A 14,343-nucleotide genomic window follows, 5' to 3' on the forward strand; every position below is an offset into this window, starting at 1 on the left:
GCAACATCGCAGCACCGACCCTGTGATTTAAAGATTGGAAGGCCGCGACCGGTAAGTTGGCCATCTTTTAAAATGTCAGCACTGCACCTGCTCTTTAATTTTTGCCCCGCGAGCGGCCTAAAGCCAGGTATGCGTCCCGCTAACAAATATTCGCTCTGGGGCGAAAACGGATGGTGATGACACTGTCTGGTTATTGCTGCCGCTAAACTCTTGCGGAATTTGTAATTACGCGAATTTCTCCCCCTATGTGTTTCAGTTTAGTTTCAAACAGGTTTAAGCAATTATGTTACTAATAATGACGATCGGTAGGCAAACTGATACCCCTGTACAACACTGAGTTCTCACAGGTAATTTTCTAATCGCGAACTTTATTTACCAGTGATGTTTTTCCTTTTCAGTCCAGTACAAAACCTAAATCGAGCAGATTACTACCCTTTGAACTTGAAGAAGATAATGGCAACAAGAAGAAGGGAACATTTTTTTCCTGGTCACGAAGGAGCCTGGGAAGGACTCAAAAGAGAAAAGAGAATGGAGATTCTGGTAAGTACTGTATGTGTGCATTTTAATGCTGCTAATTAGCCCACTTTTTTTTTAAAAGGTCAATATTTGCTATGGGATTGTGATGCAATGCACAATTAAAAGCCAACAACAAAAACTTGTATTTATATAGCAACTTTAACGTAGTAAAACATCCCAAGGCGCTTCACAGGAGTGTTATAAGACAAAAAATAAATTTGACAATTAAAAGCTAAGCTGGAATTGGTTCAATATACACAGGCATGGTGAGCCGAATAGCCTCCCCTGTGCTATTTCATTCTGTGTGGGCCAAGTGCTGTACATATAGAAGGAATAATGGGCAATACATGTATTCCATTAATGGTGTTGAAGCAGCTTAGGATGAAGTTGAACGAGATCTAGGAGTCTTAATAGACTCGATGCTGGACATGTCCAACCAAGTGAGAGGAAGTCATGGTTAAACTGTACATACAGGCTTCTTGAGTATTTTGGTCAACTATGGTCCGATGAATAAGGGAGCAATTCAAGCATTAGAGATTTAGGGGGTGAACTTGCCCCTTTTTATACCCCTTTAGCGCCTCCGGGTGGATGCTAACGGGGCAGTGGATTGTTTTTGCATGGGAAGGGAACAACAACGCCGCGGTTAGCGTCCCAGACGGCTGCGCAACTGGCAATGACATCACCGCCATGTGCAGTGACCCCTTAACGCCCCGCAAGGAAAATTGCCCCATGAGACGGGTGGATGTCAACACCAGCTTTGCAGGTCGCGAAGCTGGCGGACGTCCGCTCTCGGGGGCGGTTATTAAAGGGGAGAGTGCCGGCATCCTGGGCCGCCATCTTTTTTTGTCGGCCGACTCTCGGGTCGGCTCGATCATGGCGGCCCTAGAGTGGTCTGGGCCACCATTGTGCAGCCCGGCACTCCATCTTGGGTGCTGGGCCGGTCGCACGCTGCCCTATTGGCCCAATGGAGGCCATCAGAGGTCATGCAGAGTGTGCAACGGCCCTCCTCTTTAATCGAAGGGGATGGACTTTGAAGCACGTTAGCACTTCGTGGAGCATCCATGTAGCGCTTCCGTGTGCGCCCCGGGCCCCCCCCCCCCCCTACAGGAAGCAGAGCGTGGAGATAGCGCTCCTTTGAGGGCGGTAAGGGCAATTCTGCGTCGGGGGCTGGACTTTAGTGGCAGGCGCTAAAAGTCCCAACCCTGGAAGGTTACCATCCCCAATCGGGGCACGGGGCAATTTCGCTCCCCCTAGTTTCAAAGGACGAGTTTGAGAAGCGACTGAAGAAACTTGGCCTTTTTAAACTGGAAAACATACAGCTAAGAGTTAGACTTATAGAATTATATAGTTAAAGGAATGGAAGAGGTCAGTAAGGGATATTACTTTAAACTAAATTGCAGGAGTAGATCAAGGTGGCACAGGTTCAAACTAGTAAAAATGAAATAGAATAATGGAGGGGAAACCCTGGAATCATTTAAGAATCAATTAGATGCTGTAGTGAGGGCAATATATGATATTTCTGGTTTGGCGAACTAAGATGGATTGAATGGCCTTCCTCATCTGTAATTATCTTGCGAAGATGACAGAAATATGAATCTTCTACAGTGGAACTTTAACAATGGTCTTCATACCGAAGATTCTGTAGATGTCTTTTTTTTTTACTGAGAAACCAAGATAAAGGGCCAAGCGTGGCCCGCTTTGCAGCACAATGATAAGGCTGAAAATAACAGGAAAGATGATGAGATAGGTGCGAGAGTACCCCTCCCCCAGCCTCGGGCAAGAAATTGTTTTCCCCCCATGCGTTAATGTGAGGCGCAAATGATGCAAATTTCTCCCACTTGCTTTTAACTTGAAAATTTTACCTGTTTTGGCAGTTTATCTTACAGCCTGTTCTTACTCGTAGAAAATGCACTTTTTGCAGTTGACTTTGCTAACAATACACAGCTGTGCACTTGCCCTTATTATATTGCACTCTTGATGTTAGGTCTGCGTCCAAATTGACCAAATGGGACTAAAAGAGGATAAATCCCCTGGACCTGATGGCCTACATCCTACAGTTAAGAGGTGGCTTCAGAGATAATGGATGCATAGGTTTTGATCTTCCAGAATTCCCTAGATTCTAGAATGGTCCCCATGGATTGGAAGGTAGAAAATGTAACCCTGCTATTCAAGAAAGGAGGGAGAGAGAAAACAGGGAATTATAGGCCAGTTAGCCTGACATTAGTAGAAGGGAAAATGTTGAATCTATTATTAGGGACATGGTAACAGGGCACTTAGAAAATCTTAATATGAGGCAGAGTCAATATGGTTTTATGAAAGGGAAATCATGTTTAACAAATCTATTAGTGTTCTTTGAGGGTGTAACTAGCAGGGTAGATAAGGGGGAAAGAAAGAAAGACTTGCATTTATATAATGCCTTTCATGACCGCTGGACATCTCAAAGCGCTTCAGAGCCAATTAAGTACTTTTGGAGTGTAGTCACTGTTGTAATGTGGGAAATGCGACAGCCAAGTTCCGCACAGCAAACTCCCATAAACAGCAATGTGATAATGATCAGGTAATATGTTCCTGTTATGTTGATTGGGGGATAAATATTGGCCAAGAAACCGGGGATAGCACCCCTGCTCACCTTCAAAATAGTGCCATAGGATCATTAACGTCCACCTGAGAGAGCAGATGAGACCTCGGTTTAACATCTCATCTGAAAGACAGCACCTCCGATAGTGCAGTGCTCCCCTAGCACTGCACTGAAGTGCCAGCCTAGATTTTTGGGCTCATGCCCTTGGAGTGGGGCTTGAACCAACAACCTTCTGAATCGGAGGCAAGAGTGCTACTGTCTGAGCCACAGTTAACACAGGAACCAGTGGATGCAATATTCCTGCTAAGCTGTGTGGCCGCACAGTCAACTGCAAGGTTCTAGCAGCCATTACATTGTAGATACTGTGAATGCACAAAAATTTGAATGGCCCACGTATTGGGAGGCAATGCAGGGAACATTGAGTGGATGTAGTATAGTTGGATTTTCAAAAGGCATTCGAGAGAGGGTACAACAAAAGTTCATTAGATTGAGTCCTGGAATGAAAGGGTTGTTCTCTGAGGTGAGATTGAATAGAATGGGCCTACATTCTCTGGAGTTTAGAAGAATGGGAGGTGATCTCATTGAAATATATAACATTCTTAGATGGCTTGGCAGGATAGATGCTGAGAGGCTGTTTCACCTGGCTGGAGAGTAAAGCTAGCGATCATAGTCTCAGAATGAGGAGTCTGCCATTTAGGACTAAGATGAGGAGAAATTTCTTCACTCCAAGGGTTGCGAGTTCTCTAACCTAAAGGGCTGTGTAAGCTCAGTCGATGACTATATTCAAGGCTGAGATCGATAGATTTTGGGACACTAAGGGTGTTATGTATGCAACACCTTGTAACCAACCTTGTAACCAACATTCTACCGCCACCAGAGGGTGCATCTGTTGGTGTCCCAAGGGATGCTGTGCCAGCACTCTGGAGTCAGAATAAAGAGACTAAGGTCACACTTACTCAAGTCTACAGTACTCAGTCACATTGCTTTATTTGAGACTTAACAACTGGCAACGAGTAACCATCGCGCGAAAATGCAGAGAACTGTTGGTATCCTGGAGAAATTCTCAGAAGGTGACGATTGGGAAGCCTTCGTGGAGCGACTCGACCAATACTTCGTGGCCAACGATCTGGAAGGGAATGAGAACGCCGCCATATGAAGGACGATCCTCCTCATCGTCTGTGGGGCAACAACCTTTGGTCACATGAAGAATCTTCTTGCTCCGGTGAAACCAACAACCAAATCATATGAAGAACTGTGTACTCTGGTCCGGGAGCACCTAAAGCCGAAGGAGAGCGTTCTGATGGCAAGGTATCGATTTTATACATGTCAACGGTCTGAAGGTCAGGAAGTGGCGAGCTACGTCGCCAAACTAAGGCACCTTGCAGGACGTTGCGAATTCGATGGATTCCTGGAGCAAATGCTAAAAGACTTTTTTGTGCTTGGCATTGGCCATGAGGTTATCCTTCGCAAACTATTGACTGTTGAAACATCGAACCTGAGCAAAATCATAATGATAATCCAGGCACTTATGTCCACCAGCGATAACATCAAACAAATTTCACAGCATAAAGATGCATCGGCAAGTACTGTACACAAAGTAACGTTGTTTTCAGGCAGGAATGCATAAGGCAGAACGTACACGCCTGCAGCTGCATGACCTCAGGTGACTCAGAGTTCGCCATCAAGTGAGAATGTGAGGCAATTAATACCTTGTTGGCACTGCGGAGGTGATCATCGATCCCATCAATGCCGCTTCAAATATTATGCGTGCAAAGGCTATGGAACAATAGGACACCTCCAGCGAATGTGCAGACGAGCTGCAAACCCTGCAAACCACCACGTTGCAGAGGAAGATCGATCCATAGCGGATCAGACTGAACTAGAGACTCGAACCGAGGAGGCAGAAGTGTACGGGGTACACAACTTCACCACAAAATGTCCACCTATAAGAACATAATTACATAAGAATTAGGAACAGGAGTAGGCCATCTAGCCCCTCGAGCCTGCTCCGCCATTCAAAAAGATCATGGCTGATCTGGCCGTGGACTCAGCTCCACTTACCCGCCCACTCCCCATAACCCTTAATTCCCTTATTGGTTAAAAATCTATCTATCTGTGATTTGAATAGATTCAATGAGCTAGCCTCAACTGCTTCCTTGGGCAGAGAATTCCACAGATTCACAACCCTCTGGGAGAAAAAATTCCTTCTCAACTCAGTTTTAAATTGGCTCCCCCGTATTTTGAGGCTGTGCCCTCTAGTTCTAGTCTCCCCAACCAGTGGCAACAACCTCTCTGCCTTTATCTTGTCTATCCCTTTCATTATTTTAAATGTTTCTATAAGATCACCCCTCATCCTTCGGAACTCCAACGAGTAAAGATCCAGTCTACTCAATCTATCATCATAAGGTAGCCCCCTCATCTCCGGAATCAGCCAAGTGAATCGTCTCTGTACCCCCTCCATGGCTAATATATCCTTCCTTAAGTAAGGTGACCAAAACTGCACGCAGTACTCCAGGTGCGGCCTCATCAATACCCTGTACAGTTGCAGCAGGACCTCCCTGCTTTTGTACTCCATCCCTCTCTAACTAGCTCAGAGCCCTCTCCTGGGTTCCAAATACTCCTCGCATTGAGGCACAGAGCTTTCAGGCTTGCCTTTTTATCACACTTTGACCCTTTAGAATTTTGCTGTACATTGGCCCTTTTTGTTTTTTGCCTTGGGTTTCTCTGCCCTCCACTTTTACTCATCTCCTTTCTGACTTTTGCTTCTGTCTCCATTTTGTTTCCCTCTGTCTCCCTGCATTGGTTCCCATCTCCCTGCCATATTAGTTTAACTCCTCCCCAACAGCATTCGCAAACACTCCCCCCAGGACATTGGTTCCGGTCCTGCCCAGGTTTGTACTGGTCCCACCTCCCCCAGAACCGGTTCCAATGCCCCAGGAATTTGAATCCCACCCTGCTGCACCACTGCTCAAGCCACGTATTCATCTGCGCTATCCTGCGATTCCTTCTCTGACTATCACGTGGCACTGGTAGCAATCCCGAGATGACTAATTTTGAGGTCCTACTTTTTAATTTAGCTCCTAGCTCCTTAAATTCGTCTCGTAGGACCTCATCCCTTTTTTTACCTATGTCGTTGGTACCAATGTGCACCACGACAACTGGCTGTTCTCCCTCCCTTTTCAGAATGTCCTGCACCCGCTCCGAGACATCCTTGACCCTTGCACCAGGGAGGCAACATACCATCCTGGAGTCTCGGTTGCGGCCGCAGAAACGCCTATCTATTCCCCTTACAATTGAATCCCCTATCACTATCGCTCTCCCACTCTTTTTCCTGCCCTCCTGTGCAACAGAGCCAGCCACGGTGCCATGAACTTGGCTGCTGCTGCCCTTCCCTGATGAGTCATCCCCCTCAACAGTACTCAAAGTAGTGTATCTGTTTTGCAGGGGGATGACCGCAGGGGACCCCTGCACTACCTTCCTTGCACTGCTCTTCCTGCTGGTCTTCCATTCCCTAGCTGGCTGTGGACCCTTCACCTGCGGTAAGACCAACTCGCTACACGTGCTACTCACGTCATTCTCCGCATCGTGGATGCTCCAGAGTGAATCCACCCTCAGCTCCAAATCTGCAACGCGGTCCGTCAGGAGCTGGAGGTGGATACACTTCCCGCACACGTAGTTGTCAGGGACACTGGAAGTGTCCCTGAGTTCCCACATGGTACAGGAGGAGCATATCACGTGACCGAGCTCTCCTGCCATGATTAACCCTTAGATACGCTTAATTTGGCGACAACAATGTTGACAGGTTACTTACTGATATAAAAAAGAAAAAGACAACTATGTTAATGGCTTACTTACTGATATAAAAAAGAAAAAGAAAAGGTACTCGCCAATCACTGACCCCTTTGGCTGTGACGTCACCATTTGATTCCTTTCTACTTCTTTTTTGCTTTTTCTCCCGGCTGGAGCTGTACAAGCTGGGCCTTTATAGACCTCACCACGTACCCCGGACTCGCGCTGCTCGAACTGCTGCTCCTCCTCCAACGTTGGTACTTTATAGGCCTTACCACGCACCCCGGACTCACGCTGCTCGAACTGCCGCTCCTCCTCCGACGTTGGGACTTTATAGGCCTCACCACGCACCTCGGACTCACGCTGCTCGAACTGCCGCTCCTCCTCCGACGTTGGGACTTTATAGGCCTCACCACGCACCCCGGACTCGCGCTGGTCGAACTCATGTTAAAAGTTGAACTGAATGGAATTCCAGTGTCCATGGAATTGAACATTGTTGTGAGTCAGTCTATCATGAGCAAAAAGGCCTTCGAGAGGCTGTGGTGCAACAAGGCACAAAGGCCCAAGCTGAGCCCTATTCATACCAAGCTGAGAATTTACACTAAAGAACCGATCCCTGTAATTGGCAATGCAGCAGTAAAAGTCTCCTATGATGGAGCGGTGCACGAACTACAACTATGAATTGTATCAGGAGATGGCCCCACACTGTTCAGCAGAAGCTGACTGAGAAAAATCCGCTGGAACTGGGACGACATCTGTCGACGACGCCTCATGTGCCCAGGCTTTGAGCAAGTTCCCGTCGTTGTTTGAGCCAGGCATCGTAAATTTCTCTGGGGCGAAGGTGCAGATGCACTTGGTTCCCGGTACATGACCTATCCACCACAAGGCACGTGTGGTGCCATATATGATGCGAGAGAAAGTGGCGATCGAGCTGGACAGGCATCATCGCGCCGGTTGAGTTCAACGAGTGGGCCAGTCTGATTGTTCCGGTTCTCAAGGGCGATGGCATGGTCAGAATTTGTGGGGACTATAAACTAACGATTAACCGTTTTTCGCTAGTACCCGCTACCCAAGGAAGACAACCTATTTGCGACGCTGGCAGGAGGGAAGACGTTCACCAAGTTGGACCTGACCTCAGCCTACATGACGCAGGAGCTGGCGGAATCTTCGAAAGGCCTCACCTGCATCAACACGCACAAAGGTCTGTTCATCTACAATAGATGCCCGTTTGGGATTCGAACAGCTGCGGCTATTTTTCAAACGAACATGGAGAGTCTACTAAAGTCGGTTCCGCGCACCGTGGTTTTCCAGGATGACATTTGATCACAGGTCGTCACACCATCGAACACTTGCAGAATCTGGAAGAGGTTCTAAGTCGGCTAGATCGTGTGGGACTCAGGTTGAAACGCTCAAAGTATGTTTTACTGGCGCCAGAGATCGAGTTCTTGGGGAGAAGAATCGCCGCAGACGGCATCCGAGCCACAACGCCAAGACGGAGGCCATCAAGAACACGCCGAGACCACAGAACGTGACGGAGCTGCGGTCGTTCCTGGGATTCCTCAATTATTTTGGTCATTTCCTACACGGGTTAAGCACCTTGCTACAACCTCTACATGTGTTGGCAAGCAAGGGAGATGACTGGGTATGGGGGAAATCACAAGGGACTGTTTTTGAGAAAGCCAGAAATCTTTTATGTTCCAACAAACTGCTTGTTCTGTATGACCCATGTAAACGTTTAGTGCTAGCTTGCGATGCGTCTTCGTACGGGGTCGGGTGTGTGTTACAACAAGCAAACGAATCGGGAACATTGCAACCGGTCACTTATGCGTCCACAAGTTTGTCCAAGGCCGAAAGGGCCTACAGCATGATTTAAAAAGAAGCTCTGGCATGCGTTTACGGTATGAAAAAAATGCACCAGTATCTGCTTGGGCTTAAATTCGAGTTAGAAACTGATCATAAGCCACTCATATCGCTATTTTCAGAGAGCAAAGGTATTAATACCAATGCCTCTGCTCGCATCCAAAGATGGCCGCTCACACTGTCTGCATATAACTATGTAATTCGCCACAGGCCAGGCACAGAACTGCACTGATGCTCTCAGTCAGCTACCATTGCCCACCACCGGGGTGGAAATGGCACAGCCTGCAGACTTGCTCTTGGTGATGGATGCATTTGAAAATGAAAAGTCACCCATCACGGCCCGCCAGATCAGGACCTGGACCAGCCAGGATCCTTTACTGTCCCTTGTAAAAAAACTGTGTCCTCCATGGGAGCTTGTCCAGCGTCCCAGCGGAGATGCATGAAGAGATCAAGCCGTTCCAGCGGTGCAAAGACGAAATGTCCATACAGGCGGGATGTCTTTTGTGGGGTAATCGCGTGGTTTTGCCTAAGAAAGGCAGGGAAATGTTCATACGCAACCTACACAGTACTCACCCAGGCATAGTAATGATGAAAGCTATAGCCAGATCCCATGTGTGGTGGCCCAGCATCGACTCAGATTTGAAGTCTTGCGTGCGCCAATGCAACACTTGCTCTCAACTGAGCAATGCACCCAGGGAGGCACCGCTAAGTTTGTGGCCATGGCCCTCCAAACCGTGGTCTAGAATCCATGTTGACTTTGCTGGCCCTTTTCTAGGCAAAATGTTTTTGGTTGTTGTGGATGCTTATTCCAAATGGATTGAGTGTGTAATAATGTCTTTAAGCACATCCACTGCCACCATTGAAAGCCTACAAGCCATGTTTGCTACACACGGGCTGCCTGATGACCTTGTCAGCGACAATGGGCCGTGCTTCACCAGCGCTGAATTCAAGGAATTCATGACCAGCAATGGAATCAAGCACGTCACATCTGCCCCGTTCAAGCCCGCATCCAATGGCCAGGCAGAACGGGCAGTCCAAACCATCAAGCAAAGCTTGAAACGCGTGTCGGAAAGCTCCCTGCAGACCCGCCTATCCCGAGTCCTGCTCAGCTACCGCACAAGACCCCATTTGCTCACCGGGGTTCCCCCTGCCGAACTGTTCATGAAAAGGGCACTCAAAAAAGGCGCTCTCTAGTCCACCCTGATCTCCATGATCGTGTCAAGGGCAGGCGGCATCAACAAAGCATGTACTATGATCGCGCAAATTTGTCACGCGATATTGAAGTCAGTGACCCTGTATTTGTACTCAACTATGGACATGGTCCCAAATGGCTTGCTTTCACTGTCGTAGCCAAAGAAGGGAGTTGGGTGCATGAGGTTAAACTTGCAAATGGACTAACTAGCAGAAAGCATTTGGACCAAACCAAACTGCGATTCACAGACAGCGACGAGCAACTTGAAGAGGACACCACCAACTTCGACCCTCCGATACACACACAAGTGGCAACCGACATCACGGTTGACCATGAAGCTGAACCCATCATCCCCAGCAGCCCAGCGAAGGCCCAACCAACTCACCTGCAGCTGTGTTTGTACCGAGACGACCAACTCGGGAGCGGAAAGCCCCAGATCGTCTCACCCTGTAAATAAGTGTACTATTGACTTTGGGAGGAGAGTGATGTTATGTATGCAACACATTGTAACCAGCATTCTACCACCACCAGAGGGCGCATCTGCTGGAGGCCCAATGGATCCCAGCATCCCTTGGGAGCATTGCATATAAGGAGGCCTCCCATGCTGTGCCAGCGCTCTCGAGTCAGAATAAAGAGACTAAGGTCACACTTACTCAAGTGTACAGTACTCAGTCACATTGCTTTATTTGAGACTTGACAAAGGGAATCAAGATGATATGGGGTTAGGGCGGGAAAGTGAAGTTGAGGTCGAAGATTAGCCATGATCCTATTGAATGGCGGAGAAGGCTCGAGGGGCCATATGGCTGACTCCTGCTCCTAGTTCTTACGTACTTAAATAGATGCTGCAACAACACCAACAGTACAACAAAAACAACAACAACTTGCATTTATATAGCTCCTATAATGTAGTAAAACGTCCCAAGCTGGTTCACAGGAGCGTTATCAATCAAAATTTGACATTGAGCCACATAAGAAGATATTAGGACAGATGATGAAAAACTTGATCAAATAGGTAGATTTTAAGGAATATCTTAAGGGAGGAGAGAAAGATAGAGAGCTTAAGGCCTCGGCAGCTGAAGGCTGGTCACCAATAGTGGGGCGATGACAATCAGGGATGCGCAGGAGGCTAGAATTGAAAGAGCGCAGAGATCCCGGAGGATTATAGGGCTGGAGGAGGTTATAGAGACAGGGCATAGCGAGGCCATGGAGGTATTTGAAAACAAGAATAAGAATTTTTAAATTGAGACGTTGCTGGGCCGGGAGCCAGTGTTGGTCAGCAAGAACAGCAAGATGGCTGAATGGGACTTGGTGCGAGTTAGCATATGGGCAGCAAAGTTTTGGATGTGCTCATGTTTGTGGAGGGTGCAGGATCGGACGCCTGCCAGGAGAGCGTTGCAATAGTCAAGTCTAGAGGTAACAAAGACACGGATGAAGGTTTCAGCAGCACATAAGCTGATGCAGGGTTGGAATCAGGCAGTCTTGGTGATGGCGCAGATATGTGGTCGGAAGCTCATCTCAGGGTCAAATACAGTGCCACGGTTGCAAACGGTCTGGTTCAGCCTCAGACAGTTGCCAGCGAGAGAGATGGAGGCAGTTGCTAGGGAGTGGAGTTTGTGGCGAGTATCGCAGACAAATGGCTTCGGTCTTCCCAATATCTAGTTGGAGGAAATATCTGCTCATCCAGAACTGGATGTCGCACAATTTAGAGACAGTGGAAGGATCGAGAGAAGTGCTGGTGAGCTCGAACTGGGTCTCGTCAGCATACATTGAAAAATGACGCTATATTTTCTAATGATGTTTACGAGGGCCAGCATGTGGATGAGAACTAGGAGTGGGCCAAGGATCGATGTTTGGGGGACTCCAGAGGTAATAGTGCGGGTATAGAAAGAGAAGCCATTGCAGGTGATTCTCTGGCTCTGGATAGATAAGAATGGAACCAGGCAAGTGTAGTTACACCCAGCTGGATGACGGAGGAGAGACGTTGGAGAAGGATGGAGTGATCAACTGTGTCAAAGGCTGCAGTCAGGTAAAGGAAGAGGCGGGCTTATTTACCACAGTCCCAGTTACATAGGATGTCATTTGTGACTTTCATGAGGGCCATTTCAGTACTGTGGGACGAGTGGAAACCTGATTGGAGAGATTCAAAAATGGTGTTCTGGGAAAGATCGGCACGGATTTAGTTGGCGACAGATCGTTCAAGGACTTTGGAGAGTAAAAGGAGTTTGAAGGAAAGTCGGTAGTTTGCCAAGACAAAGGGGTCAAGAGTGGGTTTTTGAGGAGAAAGGCGATGACGAGGATTTGAACAGGAGGGGAACAGTACCTGAGGAGATAGAACCATTTACACTATAAGCTAACATGGGGACCAGGAAGGGAAGTTGGATATTCAGCAGTTTAGTGAGAATAGGGTCGAGGGAGCAGGAGGTTGTTCTCGTGGACAAGATGAACTCGGAGCAGGTATGAGGGGAGATGGGAGAGAAATGAAAGGCTAGGGCAGGTGGGTTAGGGCAAGGAAGGGAATCAGCTGAACAGATGGTCTCAATTTTAATGGCAGTAAAAGAATTTGATCCCTTGGGAAGCTATAAGTGTGCAGTTGATTACTATGTTAAACTGAGGTGTGAGATTAAGTGCAGTCAGAAACAAATGTCCTTCATTTTGACCATTTTCCCTGATATTTGGGATTAGCTGTTTCAGAGGTATGGAAATAACTGAGATTGATATAGCTTTAAACACTTAGGCTGACTTCATTAATGTTGTTTAAAGTCATGTCAACTGGAAAACAGTAGTAAGTACTCCATCAGATGGCTAAATTGATGTAAGTCGGTGAGTAACTGAGCCATAAGGGTGAGGATTGTTTGATCTCTGCTCTGTATTGAGCTAACTGATCTTGGCCAAGGTGCTACAATTGGTCTAAGCAGTCCTTGGTTAGAGATGTGACATTTGAGCATCACACATGCTCCTGATTCCGATGGACGGAAGGAGCAGAATTGAGCCTGGCTGATCCCCCCCCCCCCCCCTGCAGTTGAGCAGTGTGCCCGGGCTCAGCTATCTGGGCTCACACATGAAAAACTATCCCGTACCAATATGTGGAGGTCAGCTGGTACAATGGAAACTTTGTAGCAATTGAGGTGTTTAGGAGGGGAAGAAGTGAGAAAAGCGGCCCAAAAAGCAACTTGGTAATGTAGACAAGAGTTCAGATATGACAGATTCCTCAACCATTTTAGATTGCATGTATCTACTAAACTATATTAACCATATCTTCTACCTTTTCATACAAGTGCAAGTATTATAATTTTATAAAGCTCACAGATATTTTCTATTTCAGCAGCAGTAGGCTGTTTTAGAAGGTAGAGGGTTGCAGGAAAGCATTTTATGTTGATGCAATAAGCATTCTTTCTCTCACTCGCTAGACCCGTCTGAAAGTAATGGGCTGTCTCAGTGGCACCGGGAATCATTTGGCTCCATGTCATCTTCCAATAGCACAGAGTTGATGGCTGCTGGCTGTCCAGGAAATAACAGACAAGAGGTTAGTGCCAACTAAACAAAAATATGGGAGTAGTCCCTCAATTAGGTGCAACTGGAGGATCTGATCCTTGACTACTATTTGAATGCATTGGTTCACCAACTCCAGGTCATTTACAGTAGGGAATCTGTTTATATTTATTTCAAGAATACTCTTTTTAAAAAAAATACTTGGGGCGAGGTGTGCTGTTTTAAGGCAGTGTGCCATACGATGAGGAAAATCTGAGGTTTGATCCCTGGTCTGTCCTCATGCCAATTGAGAGGCAGAAGGGACACTATAATTAGCCTCTGCTGCATTGGCTCAGGGAAAACAAAATTGTTCCAAGTTCAACTCCCGGTTGCTCTGCAGTGACCCTCGCTGCAAAGGCCACGTGGGCGGGTGTCAGGTGGGGACAGGTTTGGACGCAGCAGTCAAAACGCCTTCCGACTGGGCTCACGTCAAAATGGTCACTTGGGTGAGGCCCTGGAAGGTGTCTGGCACTTCGAACTAAGACCCTGCAAGGAGCCAACACCTTCAAGAGAGGAAGAGAAGGGGAAACAATGACAGAAAACAGCAAATTTGTCTAATAAATGTGGGGGAGGGCGGGGGGGAAAGCTGACTAAACTTATAACTAAACTTGCACCTCTTATTCAGGATTCACCTTAATCTTGAATGTCCTGGATATGCATAAACTGTTGTATCGAAGAATTGTATTCCCCAGGGCAAGCACAATCAGCCAGCATGTGAAATGATTTGAGCCGATACTATTAAGAAATATAGTTGACAGTTTCTCATTTTGTTTTGGTGATAATAAGCACCAGACAGCTTTAATTTAAAGAATGTTGAGCGATTAGGCATGCAGTGACCTAACTAGGGGAGTGGACAGGAAAGCTACTATTGAGCCACTAA

General features: G+C 47.2%; 1 protein-coding gene across 8 annotated transcripts in view; it reads left to right on the forward strand.

Annotated features, from left to right (window-relative positions):
* rgs12b (regulator of G protein signaling 12b) overlaps window positions 1-14,343 on the forward strand; it is a 413,483-nt gene that overhangs the window by 269,159 nt on the left and 129,981 nt on the right. For all 8 annotated transcript variants that reach the window (XR_011592975.1, XM_070877883.1, XM_070877890.1 and 5 more), the window contains 2 exons: window positions 399-540; window positions 13,343-13,458. Coding sequence is in view for 7 of the 8 variants with exons in the window: in XM_070877883.1 (XP_070733984.1) it covers window positions 399-540; window positions 13,343-13,458 (258 nt within the window). In the remaining variant the exon portion in view is untranslated. The remainder of the gene's footprint in view (window positions 1-398; window positions 541-13,342; window positions 13,459-14,343) is intronic.

The sequence above is a fragment of the Pristiophorus japonicus genome, chromosome 1 (assembly GCF_044704955.1).
Source record: "Pristiophorus japonicus isolate sPriJap1 chromosome 1, sPriJap1.hap1, whole genome shotgun sequence".
NCBI lineage: Eukaryota > Metazoa > Chordata > Chondrichthyes > Pristiophoridae > Pristiophorus > Pristiophorus japonicus.